The sequence below is a fragment of the Eubalaena glacialis genome, chromosome 1 (genome assembly GCF_028564815.1).
Source record: "Eubalaena glacialis isolate mEubGla1 chromosome 1, mEubGla1.1.hap2.+ XY, whole genome shotgun sequence".
NCBI lineage: Eukaryota > Metazoa > Chordata > Mammalia > Artiodactyla > Balaenidae > Eubalaena > Eubalaena glacialis.
Window position 1 is genome coordinate 15498107 of NC_083716.1, and position 20097 is coordinate 15518203.

Consider the following 20097-nt stretch of genomic DNA (forward strand, 5'->3'; position numbering starts at 1 on the left):
AGGAGGTGAAGGCTTTATTACTATCTCCAGGACATAACCTTCAATTATACTAAATGTTCAAAAATAATTACACACAATATTTGTGGTAGACTTTGGTGCTACTCAACAAATATTCCAGTTGTCGTCCTTAAGGCCTAGGCAAAATGATACTCCCACACTCCTTAGAAGTTGGATGTGACAATATGACTTGTTTTAGTCAAGGAAATGCAAGCTAAAGTGATAATTGTATTTCTGGACGGAACCATTTAATTACCAATGAAAGAAAATGCAATTTAGCCTTGGTCCCTAAGTGATGATGACAGTAAGCAAATCTGCCCTCCCCACCAACACTAGACATGTATGTATCATGGGTGAAAAATAACCTTTTATTGGTGTTAAGAATAAGACCCTGACACATGGGATGGGAACATCTGAGTTGATGCCCTGAAAATCTCCCCAAATTTTGCATTCCCAAATTTTCCTGAATCTTCTGAGACTGCAGAAGTGGTCTACCCTACTATACTGAGAGACAGTACTCTACCCTTGCTCTGAACCCAATGCAGCAGCTTCCCTCCAGTAACACCTGTACCCTAGCTCAGAATCTGCTCACACCTTCCCTATTGGCCACTGGGTCTATAACTTGGCTCAGCATAACGCAGCCTGTTACATTCTGGGACTGCTAAGAAAAGAAAGGGACTACATCTCAAAGGATCTGTAAGACCTAGATAGCATATATTGGCAGAAGTTGGGGGGAATACACATGGTTCTAGATTCTGAAGGGAGTTTGATCAAAAGCATCAGAACCTTATATTGGACTAGGAAAAAATTATTTATTTATTTAAAAGCACTCTCCAAGATGCAGAATTTAGGATTTATCCCCTTATAAGAACCCTGGGTGATGGTGTGAACTCACTATTAAAATGACTCCTATACACAGCAAAGGAAACCATCAACAAAATGAAAAAGTAACCTACTACTGAATGGGAGAAAATATTTGTAAATCATATATCTGATAAGGAGTTAATATCCAAAATATATAAAGAAATCACACAACTCAATAGCAAAAATACCCAAACAACATGATTAAAAAACAGGTAGAGGAATTGAAGAGATATTTTTCCAAAGAAGACACACAAATGGGCAACATGTACATGAAAAGGTACTCAGCATCCCTAATCATCAGGGAAATGCAAATCAAAACCACAATGAGATATCACATTACACCTCATAGAATGGATATCACCAAAAAGACCAGAGATGGCAAGTGTTAGCAAAGATGTGGAGAAAAGGGAACCCGGGTGCACTGTCAGTGGGAATGGAAATTGGTAAAGCGACTATGGAAAACAATATGGAAGTTCCTCAAAAAACTAAAAATCGAACTGCCATATGATCCACCAATCCCACTTCTGGGTATATAACCAAAGGAAATGTAAACAGGATATCAAAGAGATATCTGCACTCCCATGTTCATTGCAGCATTATTCACAATAGCCAATATACAGAAACAACCTAAGTGTCTGGCAATAAATGAATGGAAAAAGATGTGGTATATATATACAATGGAATATTATTCAGTCATTTGAAAGAAGGAAATCCTGCTGTTTGTGACAACATGCATGGAGCTTGAGGGTATTATGCTAAGAGAAATAAGCCAGACAGAAAAAGACAAATAATAAATGGTATCACTTACATGTGAAATCTTAAAAAAAAAACAAAGTCAAACTCATAGAAACACAGAGTAGAAAAGTGGTTTCCAGGTATGGGGGAAATAGGGAGAGGTTGAGGAAAGGGTACAAACTTTCGGCTATAAGATGAATAAGGTCTGAGGATCTAATGTATACTTGGTGACAACAGTTGCTAACCCAGTATTGTACAACTAAAATTTGCTGAGTAAAACGTAAGTGTTTTCATCAAAAAGAAAAAAGATAAATATGTGAGGTGATGATGGATGTGCTAATTAACTAGATGTGGGGGGATCCTTTCACAATGTGTATTTATATCAAATCATCAGAATGTACACTTTAAATATCTTACAATTTTATCAATTACACCTCAATAAAGCTGGGGGAAAAAAAAGATGACTCCTAGAAACATGGAAAAATACAGTCTAAATGCTAGAATTGCCATAGCAAACACTAAAAGCAGGGGTTAAAAGCCTAGGAAAGTGGCTGTCACTGTTGGAAAAAGCAGCATGTGGAATATATAGAAAGCCCCTGTGAAATAATCCCAATGCAGACCCTACACACCTGCCAAAGGCCATGCCATATGCAGTGGAAATTTTTATACCTCTAGTCTTGTCATGTTATTGAGCCCTGGCAGAGATGGAGTGCTTCACATGTATTATTAAGTGACCATGTGCTCAGAGTTTTCTATCATGATATACTGTATAACATCAGAAAACCCACCAGGTCGTTTTACCTACAGCAGGGCCAGAACGTATGTCATTTACTGAAGCCATGAAGAATGTGATGGTGAGAGGGATACTGGCATCACTGAGAAAGCGGTGGCTTTCCTTCATAGACCAAAGCTGATGGTATGAAAAACTGTAACAGAACTGTGCTCAGCGATGGAGACAATAGGAAAATAGAGGCCAGCTGGTGACACTTAACCATAAGAATCCAATCCAAGTAGAGAGCCATTACTGTAATAAGCAGCAAGATCGAAGTGTCAGTCAAGAGGACTGACCTATTGAGAATTATAGAGATGTTTAATAGAACACAGCATCCCTAGAAGCAAAACAGATGGGCAGCCAACAAGGGTACTACCTAACTTATATCATCAGAAGAAATCAAGGATAAACGATCAGAAAGCTGATGGCAGATGCTGCAATAAAAAGTCATAATTCATTGCTCAATTTCTGGATTTGAGCCACTTTTTAAATCCAGAGCTGATACATTTAAAAGTCTGGGGCCCAGGAGGAAGGACTCTGTAATACCACAGCAAGTATACATGGTAATAGTGTCCCTAGTTCTTCCTCAAAGGTACCAACGGTCATTTCATTGGGTAACCCTAGCCTAGAGAAAAAAGCAACCACAAACATTGCAAGTACTGCTGGACACAAGGTCTGAGTTGACACTGACACATCATGGCCTCTCTTTATAGCAGGGATAATATGGGAATGATGAAACTAATGGCATCCTGGCCAAGGTTCTTCTCAAAATGAGCCAGTGGGTCTGCAGACCTATGTAGTGGTCATGTCCTAAGTCCCTAGATTAATAATTGGAATAGACATTCTTGGCAAATGGAACCATGCCAATGTTGGGTCCTTGGCTGTTACAGTGGAAAAGATCAAGTTGAAGCCTCTGGAACTGTTACCCTCTGGATAATATAATAAGTTTTAAAATAATGTTGCATTCATTTCAGAGGGAGTGAATGGCATAAATTAGTATTATCCTGAAGCATGTAAAGAATGCTGGATAATGGACCCCCTCAAATTGTTTAAATTACCAATCTGGACCCTGTAAACTAAACAAGGCCTGGAAGATGACAATAGCTCACTAACAAGTAGTAGCCCAAACTGCACGCACCACGCAAGATGTGTATCTTTGTTAGAGCAGATTAACATGGCCACTGATTTGGCAAATGTGCTCTTTGCTAACCCTACCAGAAAAGAGGACCAAAAGCAGTATGCATTCATATGGAATAGAATAGGATACATTCACAATTTTGCCTTCGGGATTATGTTAACTTTTGTCAGAACACACTTGGCCCAATTGGACATCTTGCAGAACATTTCATTTTTCCACTATATTAATGGCACCATTCTAATAGTGCCAGATGAACAAGAACAGTTAATGCAGTGGAGGCCTTGTTAAGACATATATGCTTCAAAGGGTGGAAGATAAAACCTACAAAGATTCAGAGACCTTCCATGCAGTAAGCTATTTAGGGGTCTAGAGGTCAAGAGCATTCTGAGACAGCTCATCTGAACTGAAACACCAACTATTACATCTTTCAACTCCCATTGCAAGGAAGAAAGCGAACATCTGATAGGTCTTTTGGGGTTCTGAAGGCTGTATATTCCATTCCTGGGAATACTGTTCAAGCCCATATACTGGAAAATATCAAAGGCTGCCGGCTCTGAGTACACGCCAGGGCAGAAAATAGCTCTGCTATAGGTCCAGGACACACTGCAAACAGCCCTGCAACTAGGGCCACATGACCCAGTAGATAGTTATTATTGAGTTATAGTTATAGTTATTGAGGAAGTTATAGTTATTGGAGGAGCAAGTTATAGTTATTGGAGGAGTCACTGTTAGAAAAAGAAGCATGTGGAATATATAGAAAGCCCCTGTGAAAGAATCCCAATGCAGACCCAGCACACATGTCAAAGGCCATGCCATCTGCAGTTGAAAATTTTATACCTCTATTCCCACCACACTACTGAGCCCTGGCAGAGATGGAGTGCTGGACATGGGTTATTAGGTGACCATGTGTTCAGAGTTCTCTATCATGAGCTGTCTCTGTCATCAATAATCACGAGAACATAAAGTGGAAGCTGCACCCAAGATGAAGCATGAGCAAGAGCACGGTGCACAAGCAATCTGCATGAGCTGGTAGCTCAGACCTAGTGCCATCTACCCCCGCTGCCCCCGCACCCATCTCGCACCTTACAGCTATGGCCGTATGAGGAATCCTTTATGCCCAGATAACAAGAAGAGGAAAATGAAAATGTGTAAGCTTCGTACGTGGCCACAATTCAAAAATGGTTATCACTTACAGGACAGCTTCACTGAGGGGTGGCCTGGAAGAACAGCAAAAAAGGAAAAAGCCTCCCAATTGGGCAGGCCTTTGAGCAGTGTGCCTCATGTACATCGCGTGGAAAGAGAAATGGCCCAGGAGCAGTAGTTAATGACCTAGCTGGCTGATCAGGAGCCTAGAAGCAGAAATACTGAAGATCAGAGACAAGGAGGTCCTAGAGTAGAGACATGTGGATGAATATATTTGAATGAGCATGAAATGTGAAGATCTTTGTGATACAAGTTAAAGGCCATCAGAGAGCATCCAACATGGAAGAGACGTTAAACAACCAGTAAACAATTGACTGAGACAGCTAATGTCACTCTCTATCGCAGGACACCTCGGTGCCAACGAAACGAGCGCATGAACTAAGTAGCCATATGGCAGAGATGGAGGCCATCCAGGAATGCAGTAACATGGGCTCCTTCTGAAAAAAGCTGATGGAGTTACTCTTCCACTAAATGTCCAACCTGACAGCAAGATATCAGTCCTGATCCCCTGATAAGGCCATTCCCCAAGAACACTAACTGGACATTTGGTGACAGGTTGACTACATTGGGCCCCTTCCACTCTGGATGGGCCAACATTTCATCATGACAAGAATACATATTTTGAGGATGCATTTGCTTTTTCTGCCCACAGACTCTTAACCAGCACAGCTATCTTAGAAATTATGAAATGTTTGATTAACCAGCATGGCATCCCATGTAATCAGGAGACACACTTCACAGAAAAGGAGGTACAGAAATGGGCCTATGACCATGAAATCCACTGGATCCCAAACCACACAACCTGACAGAGATTTTGACAGGCACAACTGAAGCACCAGGATGCAGGATACACCTGAACTAAAGACCTTTAAATAGTGCTGTGTCCCCAGTAGGAAGAATATATAGGTCCAAAAACCCAGGAGTAAAAGCCACTTCTTGTGGCCTCATATTCAGTTACACAATTGGGAAATGTGTGCTCCTCATCCTGCAATTCTGCGTTCTGCAGGATTAGAGGTCCTATCCCCCAAAGGGAAAAATATTCTGGCAGAAGAAGTAGCAATTAACCATTTAACTGTAAGCTACAGTTGCCACTTGGGTACTTCAGGCTCCTTGTGTCAAGGGACCAGCAAGCAGGCAAAAAAGGAGTAGCATCTTGGCAGGGGTAATTGGCCCTGACCATCAAAGGGAGGGACTGCTGTTACAAATAAGGGCAGGGGAATATATGTGGGACACAGATGATCCATTTAGGTGTTTCTTGGTATCCCTTTGCCAAGTGTGATGGTAAATGGGCAAGTACAGTAACCCAGACTAGAAGGTATATGATGATCAGGAGCTCAAATACCTAAGGGGGAGGGAGTGGGTCATGCTACCAGGTAAGACACAGAGACCAGAAGAAGTGCTAGCTGAGGGTAAGGGACATGAAAAAATAATGGATGAGGGACATGGTGAATATCAGTTGCAGCCCTGAGACCAGCTACAAAAGCCAGAGCAATAATCCAGGCTCCCACCAGGGAGAAAGGCCCACTGGAATCCTGGAGGAGCTGTTTAACAAATATATTTGAAGAAGCGGGCTGAGTGGCCCAAAGAATGAATTGTGATGAACATGGAAAGGCGCTGACTAAACACACCTTCAGGGAAGGACTTATCAGTGGACACCATTCAGCTGCCAGCCCCTGCAGAGACTGCCTTAGCTACAGAGAGCTTCCGCACCCAAGGTCCTGGGAGTGACCCTCGTACAATGACCGACCAAGACCTGTTTTATCCTAAAGAGGGACAACTCTGAGGGGCACTTCAACTCCAGAGTTGTCCTGGAGTTGGCTGAGGATGTTAAGTCTGCTTGACTTTTACTTTTCGCCCAATCCTGCTTCTTCCCCTCCCTTTGACAGGTGTTCAATCCAAGGACCTTATAAGTACCCTGAACACTAAACTCTGTCTCAGAGTTTGCTTTTCAGAGAACTGTGACAGGATTGTTTGTTACCTCAGTCTAACATAATCTGTACTGACTGATACAATGCAGTAAGTGTGAATATTCCTCTACAGTGTCTTAAAATAGCTGGCAAATTGTTTTCAACTCACAAAATTGTTTAGGAAGAAGGGAATTTAACTTGCAAGCTTATGAAAAGCTAGTTGAGGTAAGCAACTTTTGCAACTATAGGGACATTTCATGCTTGCTGATATCTGCCCACCTGCCAGGATTTTTCAACAGAATGAGAAGAGAAAAACATAGGAGCAGTTGCAGCAAATACACGTTCCACTTATCCCTTGCAGCTTTTTCAATAATGACTAAACAGAATGTTGGGTTAGATAAATTCTGTTGCTGAGTTTTCAAATACTTGATCAGGATTCTCTGTAAAACACAGGTTAGTTTTCCTGTAAAATGCAGAAGGTATCAAATGCCTTAAAGCTCAGAATTAAATTAATATAATTTGTTTATACATAGTCTCTTTCCATTCTTACAATATAAAGTCTCTTACATTAATAATGTCTGACTGCAATCTATAATCATATTTTTTGCCAAGAAGAAAATATATTTCCAGAACACTCATGTCATTATCACTTCACAAACAGTTCAAGGCTAGACAAACTAAAGCAAATTCCAAAGTTACTGACATCATGAAAATTGACAGAAATACCATCCCATACCGACAGAAAAGCCCCACAGCAATAAAGACCATAGTAAAATATATTCTCTAGAATATAGACTTTTAAAAAAATCTGTACTACAAGGCACTAAATATTTATTTAAAAACCTTATACACTCAATAAACATAAGATCAAGAAATTAGAGTTACTATTCTCTCAAACACAAATCTCAGCAACCAGAATACTGTGCTGTTAGGACTATTCACATATGAGAGACAACATAATTACATTAAAAACATATGCTGAAATTTAGAGACAGGTTTATTTTATCAATTATGCATAAAATACTACAGGTGGAAAATGCACATTCATTGGCTAATTTTTCTGCAAATACTCATATTCTTCCATGAAAATATGCATCTATAATACTTTAAAGACACATTTTTAAAATTCTTTTAATATTTCATTTGAAACACCAGTTCTTAACTCAGTCTTAATAGCATATTTGAAGTACACTAAAAACAGCACATATGTTGTAGGTATAAGACTCAAAACTAGATGAATACAAAGAAAAACTTTCATTAACCATTTGGATACTTATGTAATAGAAAACCAAATTTCTGGATGTTGCCAAAAATCTTTTTCCACCTACCCCTGAGATGCTGATGTTTCACTGGGTCCCCCTCCCCCAGGTAAAAATTTATCTTACTATTCTAAAAGGTGCACACTTTTGCTACCCACAGTTTCATACCCACAGTTTCTCTCAGGATTTTGTCCTCTGGCATTCATTCCATAAATATTTATTTAGCTTCTTACCCTCTGCCAGGCAAAGTGGGCATCACTATTTGACAATCAATCTTAAATGAAATGATTTTATCATGTTTTAACATACAGTGTTATTTCCTGTTGGCTTCAGTAAATAGTCTTGAGGTAATAAATTATATTTATAGAGTCCCTGATAATGAATCATACTTGAAATCCTAGAATAATTCCTACTTGGTCATAGCTTATTATAATTTTGAAACTGTTGAATTCTATTTGCTAATATTTTATTTTAGATGTTTGATTCTATATTCATGACTGTTTTCCCTGCCTTCTTCCCCAGAGGTTTTGTTGAGACATTTAAACACTTTTCTTTCAGTGTATATTCTATTTCAAGAATCTTTATTTAGCAACTTTTGTATTGAAAACAATCTCTCAAAATGCTTATAGATCTACTAAGAGAGATTCATTGTTCGTTACCCTTCTTGATTCTCTACCTTGAGGTCACTGATTAAATATACTGATAAAACTAATTTTCCTGAGTGTCATGCTACATTAACAAATATTATATGCCTTTTTTCCCAATTAAAGATCTTTCAAATTTTTTTCCTGTTAAATCAGGAAAACATCAATATATAGTACAGTGGTAGAATCAAAAGAACTTTGAACTTAGACTTGGGTTCAAATTCTGAATACACCATCCTACAACCTATGCAAGTTTGGGTTTAACCATGCTAAATCACAGTTTCTTCCTGTATGAATGAACAGTACACGCTACACAGATGTTATGAGAATTACCTCATAAAGCATATGTAAAGTGCAAAACATTACAGGAAGCTTTCGGCGAATGTTAGTTTTCCCTTTTCACAAAACGAAAGGTCACTTTTTCCCTTACTTACTGGCCTCTTTTTTTAAAGAGAAGAAACTACTATTTCTTCTACACAATAGTTTATTATAGAAAGAAAAAGAGAACCTTGAGCAAAGGATACAGTAAAGCTTAAAACAGTCAACAGTTGGCTAAATTCATTGAAAAAAGGGTATGATGATTTTAAGAGTTTTTCTTACAGACAAAGAAACAAATGGGTTCTTTCAGGTGGCAGGGCAAGGGGTGCTGCTTTTGTCAAGGAAGAGCCCTAAGGAGTTAACAGCGCAGAGAGAAATACTGATTAACAAAGAGAGGGACAATAAAATAACCTCCAGACAATAAAAATAATTATAAACATGAAGAGCGAGCAAGTTTGAATTTTTATAGTTTTGCTGGATTGTTCAAAAAAATTAAATAATTAGATGTTTTAATTTGAATATGATTTTTTAATGAAATTATGTGCCTTACAAAATTGTATCCATTATAGTGTGTGTGTGTGTGTGTATACACACACACACACACGTATCACACTACAGGGTTGTACAAAAACATGTATACTATGTTTCATAAACTAGTTAAGTGATTTTTAAGGGTATACTGAACTACAACTCCACTGTGTTTAAAATGATTATTATACATTACCAATTAAAATAGTATTACTTCTGCAAATATGGAATTAAGTACTTTTTTTTTTTACTGAGTTTGCTTTTAAATAATTGCCTACCAAGAAGTTAATGTCATAAGTAAAACTGTCATATGCAGGAAATTTGTTTTTTAAATTCTATTATAATATTATTTTGACTTGATTTGATTTGAAGTTTAGGTGTTTTGCTTTCTGCAAGATATATTTCTGATATAAATCTGACTCCCTATCCTATTCTGAAATAATCTAACTCAACAAATTACATTTTCATGACTCTACTATATTTTTGAGGAAAAAAAATTATGATCAATGTATCTCTGAGTTATCTTTCATCTTGTACATTCTCTTACCCTTAGGTAAATTTTCTTATTGAAGAAGAATAACTACCATTTGTAATTAAAAGTATCATAATAATATGTTAGGCCTACTGAAAATTCTATAATAGCTATTAATTTGATGATTCTGAAATACTGTCTCAAGATTCAATTCAATTTTAAGGTATGTTTCAATTCAGGAAAATCTCTCATTTGTAAATGTTGATATCTTCAGTCAAACCACCAAAAAGATGGGTGGTTTACTAAAGAGATGTGAAAAATATACAGACTACTTGATTCCTTTTTTCCCACTGACCCTAGAAAACTAACTTTTATGACACTACTTACCACAGCCAAATAGTTTAAAAGTATAAATATGTCTAATAACCTGAGATCAACTCAGTGAGACATGCTTTTCCACTGCATCCTTAGTCTCATTATGTACTAGAAGGCTATCTTTACCAGAAAGATCACTTTAATCTTGAATCAGGTGCAATAATGATACCACTAACAATAACAAAATATATATTAATAAAATTTTCAGGTTTGAAATGTCTTCGAGCTAGATTTACAAACTAGAACATTAAGTAACGTATCATTGTATACATAACAGTCCATCCAGTCTTATTCACCAGTCCTGGCTCTGTTATCAGTTGCACTTGAGTCACTTTTTAAAAATATAAATACCCAGTGCCTAGTCTAAGAGGATCAGGTTATAGAGGTCTGATTTTTCTCCCTTCAACCTTCAAAGGGAATGCCAAGGTACAGCCATGTTTGAAAATCACCATTATATGCCTTCTACATCGATCATGTATAGTATAATGAGAACTGGGAAGGCAAGGTTATGTCCTCAAAGATTAATGATATTGGCTATATAAAATTTACTATGGCAGTAGGACTGAAATAGTACATTTTAGAGCAATGAAAAATTAGTATTAGCATACATATTTTTATTGTTTAAACATCATAGAACACAATCAGCTAAATCTTCAGGTGCATTCCAGTTAAATATGCCATAAAATTCCCAGTGTACTGTACAAAAGAGAAAAACTAGCAACACAACTTTTTTTCCCCCAAGAGGATCTATTTTCAGGTTGGTTCATATACAATGGTTATATTTTATTTCCACAAAAATATACTTCATAAGGAAAGCAATTATTTTGGAAGACATTTTCTGAAATAAGAAAAATAATTTTCCCTGGAAAATATTTCAGCATTTGATGCTACAAACCCCGGAGAATAAATACAGATTGGGGGAGGGGGGGCTTTATTGGGAACTGCATAGAAACAATCAAATAAGATAAAACAAAACACCTTTATCCTGTATTGATTGTATTGCTTTATGTTTTTGTTGTTAGTTGTTAGCACAGGGAAAACAAAATCCTATGTTAAAATACAACATTGTTTAAACTATGTTATTCTTCCTCCAATTTGAACAATTTGTTTGAAAAATGAAACTGATATTTGCTTCTATCTTTCCACAGCATTAAGAAACCTTACTAAACATAAAGTGTCTGGTAATTTGTTGCGAAAATGAAGAGCATACAATGGACCCGACTAAACAGCAGTGTAGTCAAGAGGAAAGACTACCACTTTAGGAGTTAAAAAAAGCTTGATCTACCACCTGCAGGGCTTTGGGCAAATTCCTTTTACTCTTGTGTTTAATAATCTGAAACTGAGCTTATTAACACCTTGTTACAAGGTTATTAGAGAGGTTACAGATATTGTAAATAAAGCTCTTAGTAAAGTACCTAGCTCTTAGAAGACACTTTATAAAGAGTAGCAATTAGAATAATGATAATCTGAGAGCTCGCCCTTTCTCTCTCTCTCTCTCTCTCTGAAAAACTAACACCTCTAATGTTTTTCACCTTGGTAAACTTTTTGGATGCATAAAACCTAAAATATGGTAATCCTGAACAATATGGAAGAAATAAAAATAAATTCCCGATATGTCAGCTACAAAATAGCTCAACATCAATTTCCTCGTTAAAATACAGAAATTGGGTGGAAGCTCCTTGAAGAATCTTTTTCAAAAGTTCAAAATCTCACTTCATGGATTTTTAACAATTACAACAAAATTCTACACTTTTCCTAGGATTTTTATTCCTAGAAGAAAAACAAAATGTTCATCCACCTCCAGAGAAATAAGCATACTGTCTCATCACCACAGCAAAATAATATGTTGACAGTGCCAACCTGGCAATGAAAGATCATAATAAGCCAGCCTAGATTCACTACTTCATTTAACCGATTTTCTGGATCTCAGGCACTGATTTAAAAGCCTTCTGAAAGCCAAGATAATCCCATTTTCATCATGAATCATAACTTCAAATTATTATTTCAAAAGGTAAATATTTAATTATTTAGGATCTAAAAATCCTGAAGACAGTGGATTCTTTTCAATGATTACTCACAGACAGATAGTCATAGAATTTAAAAAGCATGCCTAACTTTATTACTAGCAATTTCCTTCCAAACAAGCTTACAATAGTTTAGAGATCAAAGTGCTTATTAATAGTCATAATTTTCTTTATATGCTGCCACTTGAAATAATTTTCCAAAGTAGACTATATGCCTTTATGATGTTTAAAAGTGAAAGGATACTTCTTACATCTATTAAATGTGTTATTCTTTGGTCTCTTTTATTTTTATTTATCAAAATGTTTCTTAATAGCTTAAAATTGGTTTATTATTGTACTTTACACAATAAAAGGTACTCTTAAGTACTGCTAAAGATTTAAAATATCAGCTATGTTTTATCTATAATATGATATATAGAGAAGAAATGTTCTCACTACAATGGTCAACCAGGTAGCTAAATTTAGTATTTCAAAAAATATATTCATTTACTATTCAGAAATTGATAGGACTATAGATAACATAATTAAAATTGAGTTGTATAGATGCACTGTATTTCTAGGTTCCCTGGTAAAGATTCTTCTTTAGTTACTTCCATTCCTAGATATGTTCTGGGTTTCCATTTTGTCCCAAAATATTATTTATTTAGCTTTTCTATCTCTATATTCCTTTCTCTAATTCTATCAGTTTCGTCTGTGGAGTAAGTATATCTGATGAGTTGAATTTAAATGCATCTTTGCTCATCCCCACTAAATCTAAAATGCTTGCATTCCTACTCTTTGTAATGTAAACTTGCTAATGCTCCATATCTATCCATTATCAAAACTAATATGGTAATAGTCAAACAAAATAGACTGATAAAGTGCTCATGTAGGTATACAATACATAAAAGCCTTCAAAAAGACATTCAAACCCAGATTTCTCAATTCCCCTGCCTCCACCACTGACTCACCTCAGTTCATCTCTTCTCCTGCCCTATACTACTACTATGCTGAAACTGGAGAGAATTCCATTCATAATCTGTCACTGAATTTCTCTCTCTAAAATGACATATACACATGCTATCAAGTAATGTATTTGAGAATCTCTACATGAAAAATCTCTGGTATTTCCTACTTTGTACAGTCCTAACAGATACATACCTATGTCATATGCCAGGAAATCGGCAGAAAAACATTTTGCACCGTTACTCAAGGAAGTGTCATTATGGGTATTTCCTCCAAAAATAAGCATAGCTCCATTGATAAGAACAGCTGAATGAAGGTATCTGGCAAACCCACTTTCTTTCAAAATAGTCCTACAGGATAAAATTTAAAAATGTATTACAAAGGATAAAAAGACCTCCCTGATTTTATATATATTACAGAAAGGATCTAATTTGCATATAGAATTTTCCTTGGAATTGTGAAAAAACATGCTTTATTATTTTCAACAACTTATAAATGGCCTCTAAATTTCAATATATTTAAAAAATATTTTGAGACTCATAGTACCTTAAAATGCTTTCAGGAAACACAATATTAAACATAATTGTTAATGATTTTATAATAATTTATATTTTGAAATTTTGTTTTCATTTATAAAAGTAGGAAACAAGCCTCCTTTAAACTAGAGGACCAAATTATCATCAGTTTTAAATACCAAAGTAAATATAAAGTTAAATATAATAAATTTACTCTGAACAATACTCAGTTAAAACTACATGGCTCATATGGATCTCATAATATGCTTTCTAACTTTTTAAATATGATATAACATACATGAAAGTGCACACATCATAAGTCTAACACTCAATGAATTTTCACAAGATGAACACAACTAAGTAACCAGTACTAAGATCAAAAAATAAAAAATTACCACTATTCTGAGTCTAACAGCAAATATTTCTTTTGCTGCCTTTGTACTTTACAAAATGGAATCACATAGTTTTTATTAATTTGTATGTATGTCCTGTTGCTTAAGATTATTTTTGAGATATACCCATACTGTGTATAATTGAAAATCACATTGCGTTTTTGAGAAACATTCAAATTAAATTAAATGTTCTTTTAATTAAAGTGTAATTATGAGAGAAATACTACAAATATATGCTCACAATTATATTTTACCTGAATTCACTGATACATATATAATAAAGTTTCATGACAATATGAATCAGTACTTTATAAATACTCTATAAATAAATCCCTGGTACAAAGAATCAACATGTAAACATAGTATGTATAGTATAGTTAGTAAGGTATATAGAGTATCTCAAAAGCTATAGATTATAATACCAATTAATGCTTAAAGAATACGGAACTCACTTCCAGAATGTCAATATAAGGAGTTCCATGAACAATCTCCCCAGGGAAAGAACTATAATTGGTAAAAATAAAAAAAACAATTTGGATCTCAAAAATGTTGCCAAGAGCAACAACAAATAAAGAAATATTTGCTCAAGAATATCTACTAAATTTCATTAAGAACAGCAACAGTCCATGATATTTGACTCATTACCAACTCCCATTCTTCCCATCACCGCCACCTCCCCACACATACACAACCAGTTAGGCAAGACTGTTCAACCACAGGCTGGTAAAGTCAAGCACAGCACGCTCCTCCGTCCCTCAGTTCCTAGTCCAGGCCATTAATATACAACCAGGAGCAACAGACTGCCAATACTTCTCACGCCCCCTAACTCTTAGTGGCAGAAGCTCTATTCAAGGAGAAAGCATGCGAGGTCCGAGTCCTCATTCCCTACCTAGCCACCACCCACAGGGTGGAAGCTATACACCAGGCCTCACAGATTAAGAACAAGAGGGCCTAAAAGTCTTCACCCCTAATTCACAGGGCAGCAGTTCCAAGATAAAAGAGGCAAGCTGAGGGCTTCCCTGGCGGCGCAGTGGTTGAGAGTCTGCATGCCGATGCAGAGGACACGGGTCCGAGCCCTGGTCCGGGAAGATCCCACATGCCGCGGAGCAACTGGGCCCATGAGCCACAACTACTGAGCCTGCGCGTCTGGAGCCGTGCTCCACCACGAGAGGCCGCGACAGTGAGAGGCCCGCGCACTGCGATGAGGAGTGGCCCCCGCTCGCCGCAACTGGAGAAAGCCCTCGCACAGAGACGAAGACCCAACACAGCCAAAAATAAATAAATAAATAAAATAAAATTTAAAAAAAAAAAAAAGAGGCAAGCTGAGAAGAGCAAAGGCTACCATACCCATCCAGTTCTCTGCACATAACACAGTGGTGTCAATGAAAGAACAGGCTACAAAACCCACCTATATTTCCAAAGCAGTGGCATAGAGGTTTTCTCCCACAGGGAGAGACAGCCTAAGAAAAGGAGAGCACCAAAGGTCTCAAGGGAACTTGACTTTATTTGGTACAAGGTGGCAAACTTCAAGCCTTAAGGGCACTCAGAAACAATGGAAGTAGTGGTTGTAAGCAATTAAGAGATCGCTACATGAGAACAATAAGCTAAAACATAGACAAGCTAGAAGTTTATCAGAGAGAACCAGGGGAAAAGACAGCTAATAAGAGCCTTACTGGGGTCAGAACCTCAAAGACTGGCCTCAAAGACTACCCCTGAAAAAGGTTTGAAATGGAATTCAGACTGTGGAGCAATTTATGCCCCCAGAGCATTGTTGAAAATAATAGAACTATCAGTTGGCAATTAGTGGAGGCTACCAGGTGAGTATGATACAAACAGAGGCAGAAAGCTTAACAAAGAGCTCAGAGGAAAAAGTCAAAGAGCTCTGCTAAAATTACTATCATCCCAGGGTGACTGTGTGCATACCCAGGCTGTACCATCTGAGGAGGAACATCAGAGGATGCATTTGGAAGAAGAAACAGACTTCTCTAAAAGAGTTCAGCCAAGTTACTAAACAAATAAAATTACAACAGCCCCAGAGAGGAAGGAAAAGTCAGGATCCAGAGTTGTTACAATATATTATCTAAAATGTCTGGTTTTCAGGGAAAATTATGGCATGCAATGAAATAGGAAAGTGTGACCCATACACAGGAATAAAAGCAAGCAACAAAACTACCTTTAAGAGAACCCAGATGTCAGATGAAACAAAAAAGACTTTAAAGCAGCTATTATAAATATAGTCAAAGACTTAAAGAATACAATGTTTAAAGAAGTAAAGGAAAATATGACACCTTATCAAATATAAAACATTAACAAAGAGAAATAACAAAAAAAGGAAAATTTGGAGTTGAAAAGTGTAATATTGAAATTTTAAAATTTAGTAGAGAAGCTCAACAGTATATTTCAGCAAGCAGCAAGAAAAAAAATCAGTGAACTAGTAGATAAATCAATAGAGATCCTGCAATTCAAAAAACAGAGAGGAAAATGAACAGAGTCTATGCGAAATGTAGAACACCATTAACAGCAACAACATACATTTACTGGGAATACTACGGCAGAGGAGGAAGAGGTAAAAGACTTTTCAAGAAATAATGGCTGACAACTTCCTAAATTTGATGAAAAACATTAGCATACACATCCAAGAAGCTCAACAAACTTCAAGTAGGAAAAAATACAGAAAGAGCCACACTCAGACATAAAATAGTAAAAATATTGAAGGCCAAGGGTAAAATCTTTAAAGCAGCAGGAGAAAGAAGGTTCTTCCCATACAAGAGAACCCCAATAAGATAAATAGCTGACTTCTCATTAGAAACAATAAAGGCCAGAAGGCAATGGGATGGCATATGAAAAGTGTTGAATTTTTTAAAAAGTCAGAATACGAGGATACAGGGAGAGACATCAGCAAGATGCAGGAATAAGTTTCCTACTGTGAATAAAAAATATTGCCTGCCATATGGTAAACTAATGAAGTTGCAGCCATTGAGCCATCACACTGCAACCATGACGGTGAGCCCTGAGAGAACTCAGAATGGAAACAGAATGCCCTCCACTGCAGCCACCCAGGACAGTGCACCCTGAGGAGACTCAGGATGAGAAGCACAGGATACTGGTCCCAGATAGCTGAGGTGCATATCAAAGGAATGATCTCAATGAGCCTAGACTTTGCATCTTTCCATACACAGAAAAGCGCTAAATTCCTTAACTTGAGATATCTGGTTTTCTTTAATTAACAGCAATCTTTTGATGTTCTGACTACCTGGTCTTTGTTGCAAAAACTGCTATATACCTGGCTCCCGCTTGCCTCTTTGGAGCAGTCTCTCAGTTATCCGAGATGCTATGTCACGGGCTTAAGTCCTCAGATTTGTCCACCGAATAAAACAGAACTCTCAACTTTTAGGTTGTGCATTTTTTTTTCAGTCGACACTGCCTTCATCCTCCCACAGAAGCACTGATTTTGTCAACTACTCAGAGACAGGAGTACCTTTGTAGGTGCCCAGCAGTCCAGCAGAGAAGTCCTAGCACCACTTGGAGCAAAAATTCCAAGAACAGGACTGAAGAGGGTAAGAAGAACAGTTTCACTTTACCACATCACCCCCACCCCCTAAGGCAACAGCTCACTGCCAAGAGAAACTCATTCAATCTGCTTTTTCTCCCATGGGGGAAAGTGAGAACCTAGTAAGTGCCTAGCTTCCATGGCCAAGCAGGATGATGCCCAAGAAGCCCACTTTTTTCTCACCCCATCCAAAACAATGACAGGATGGGCAGGGGAGGGAAAAGGGGGCTCATGGCAACCAAGGTAAAAAACCCAACAGGGCTAAGGTTTCTACTAACTACCTCATGAACTCTACCGAGAGGCCCACCCATAAACTTCATAGAGTGTATTACCTGTAGATTCACCTCAACTAGCACACCCATGCTCCCAACAATCCATAAATCCCTCCCCCACGTAGCCCGCACCCCATACACACCCCTGCAGACAGCACACTTTAGCTTCTGCAGGTCATGAATGAGCACACACATAGAACCGGCTCAACTCTGTTGCCATGGCAGAATGTGCATAACCTTGAACACTTCAGGCACTGCCCTGGGGAAAATAAATAAGACACTCTCAGTATCAGGCCTGGCTTTGTGTGATGGAGAAGATTCAATCTACAAACTATATTAAAAACTCATATAACTCAATAGAAAAAAAGAAGAATTTAATTTTAAAATGGGCAGAGGATCTGAACAGACATTTTTCCAAAGAAGACAAACAGAGGGCCAACAGGTACATGAAAAAGTGCTCAACATCACTCAACAAGGAAATGCAAATCAAAACCACAATGAGGTATCACCTCACGCGCACACACACAGCTGCTGGAATGGCTATTATCAAAAACACAGGAAATAAGTATTGGTGAGGATGTGGAGAAAAGGGAACCCTTGTGCACTGTTGATGGGAATATAAATTGGTACAACCACTGTGGAAAACAGTACGGAGGTTCCTCAAAAACCAATTTAGAATTACAATTACAAATTACAAATTACAAATCTAATTACAAATTTAGAACTACCAAATTATCCAGCAATTCTACTTCTGAGTATTTATCCAAAGGAAACAAAATAGCTATCTCAAAAAGATATCTGCACCCCCATATTCATTGCAGCATTATTTACAATAACTAAGACATGGAAACAACCTGAGTGTCCATCAACGGATGAATGGATAAAGATATATATACAAAGCGGAATATTATTCAGCCATTTAAAAAAAAAAAGGAAATCCTGCCATTTGCAACAATGTAGATGGACCTTGAGGGCATTACACTAAGTGAAATAAGTCACACAGAGAAAGGCAAATACTGTATGACCTCACAAATATGCAAAATCTAAAAATGTTTTTAAATGAACTTATAGATACAGAGAATAGATTGGTGGCCACCAAAGTCAGGTGGTAGAAGGTGGGCGAAATGAGTAAATGTGGTCAAAAGGCATAAACTTCCAGTTTTAAGACAAATAAGTCCTGGGAATGTAATATACAGCACAGTGATTATAGTTAACAATACTGTATTATGTTTGAAAGTTGTTAAGGACTTAAAAGTTCTCATTACAAGAAAGAAATAATTCATAACTATGTATGTGATGGATGTTAACTAAACTGTTGTAATCATTTTACAATATATACATGTAACAATTCATTATGCTGTACACCTAAAACTAATACAATGTTTTATGTCAGTTATATTTCAATTTAAAATAATTAATTAATTTAATTTTAAAAAGATAAGTGTTTGCAAGGATGTGAAGAAAAGGGAACCCTTCTACACTATTGGTGGGAATGGAAATTGGTATGGTCAACTTGGAAAACAGTATGAACATTCCTGGAAAAATTAAAAATTGAACTACCAAGAACTATAATATGATCCAGCAATCCCACTTCTGCATATATATCCAATAGATGCAGCTAAAGCCTAGAAAAAATACAACACCCTTTCATGATAAAAAGCACCCAACAAAATAGAGATAGAAGGTAACTTCCTCAATCTGGTATGGCTGAATGGTGCACCACCACAAAAGATGCATCCATGTCCTAATCTCCAGAACCTGTGAATGTTACCTTATTTGGAAAAAGAGTCTTTTCAGATGTAATTAAATTAAGGATCTTGAGATGAGGAACTCATCTTGGATTATCCAGTGGACCTAATCCAATGACAAGTGTCCTTATAAGAGACACACAGAAAAGAGGAGAAGGTAATGTAACTGTGGAGGCAACTGGAATGATTCAGCCACAACTCCAGGAATACTGACAGCCAAAGCTGGAAGAGGCAAGGAAAGGAATTTCCCCTAGCATTTCTGGAGGGGGCATGGCCGTGGTCACACTTTAATTTTGGATTTCTGGCCTCCAGACCTGTGAGAGAATATCTTTCCATTGTTTTAAGCTACATAGTTTGTGGTAATTTGTTACAGCAGCCATAGAAACCTAATACAAAGGCTATCTACAAAAAAGAAAAAAAAAAAAAAACAGAGCTAACA

The 20097-nt window shown here is 37.1% G+C and overlaps 1 protein-coding gene across 1 annotated transcript in view; it reads right to left on the reverse strand.

The window, feature by feature from the left end:
* The window catches only part of ATRNL1 (attractin like 1), a 701048-nt gene that overhangs the window by 571347 nt on the left and 109604 nt on the right, over positions 1-20097 (reverse strand). The window contains exon 10 of the mRNA XM_061191223.1: positions 13377-13531. Coding sequence (XP_061047206.1) covers positions 13377-13531 — 155 coding nt within the window. The remainder of the gene's footprint in view (positions 1-13376; positions 13532-20097) is intronic.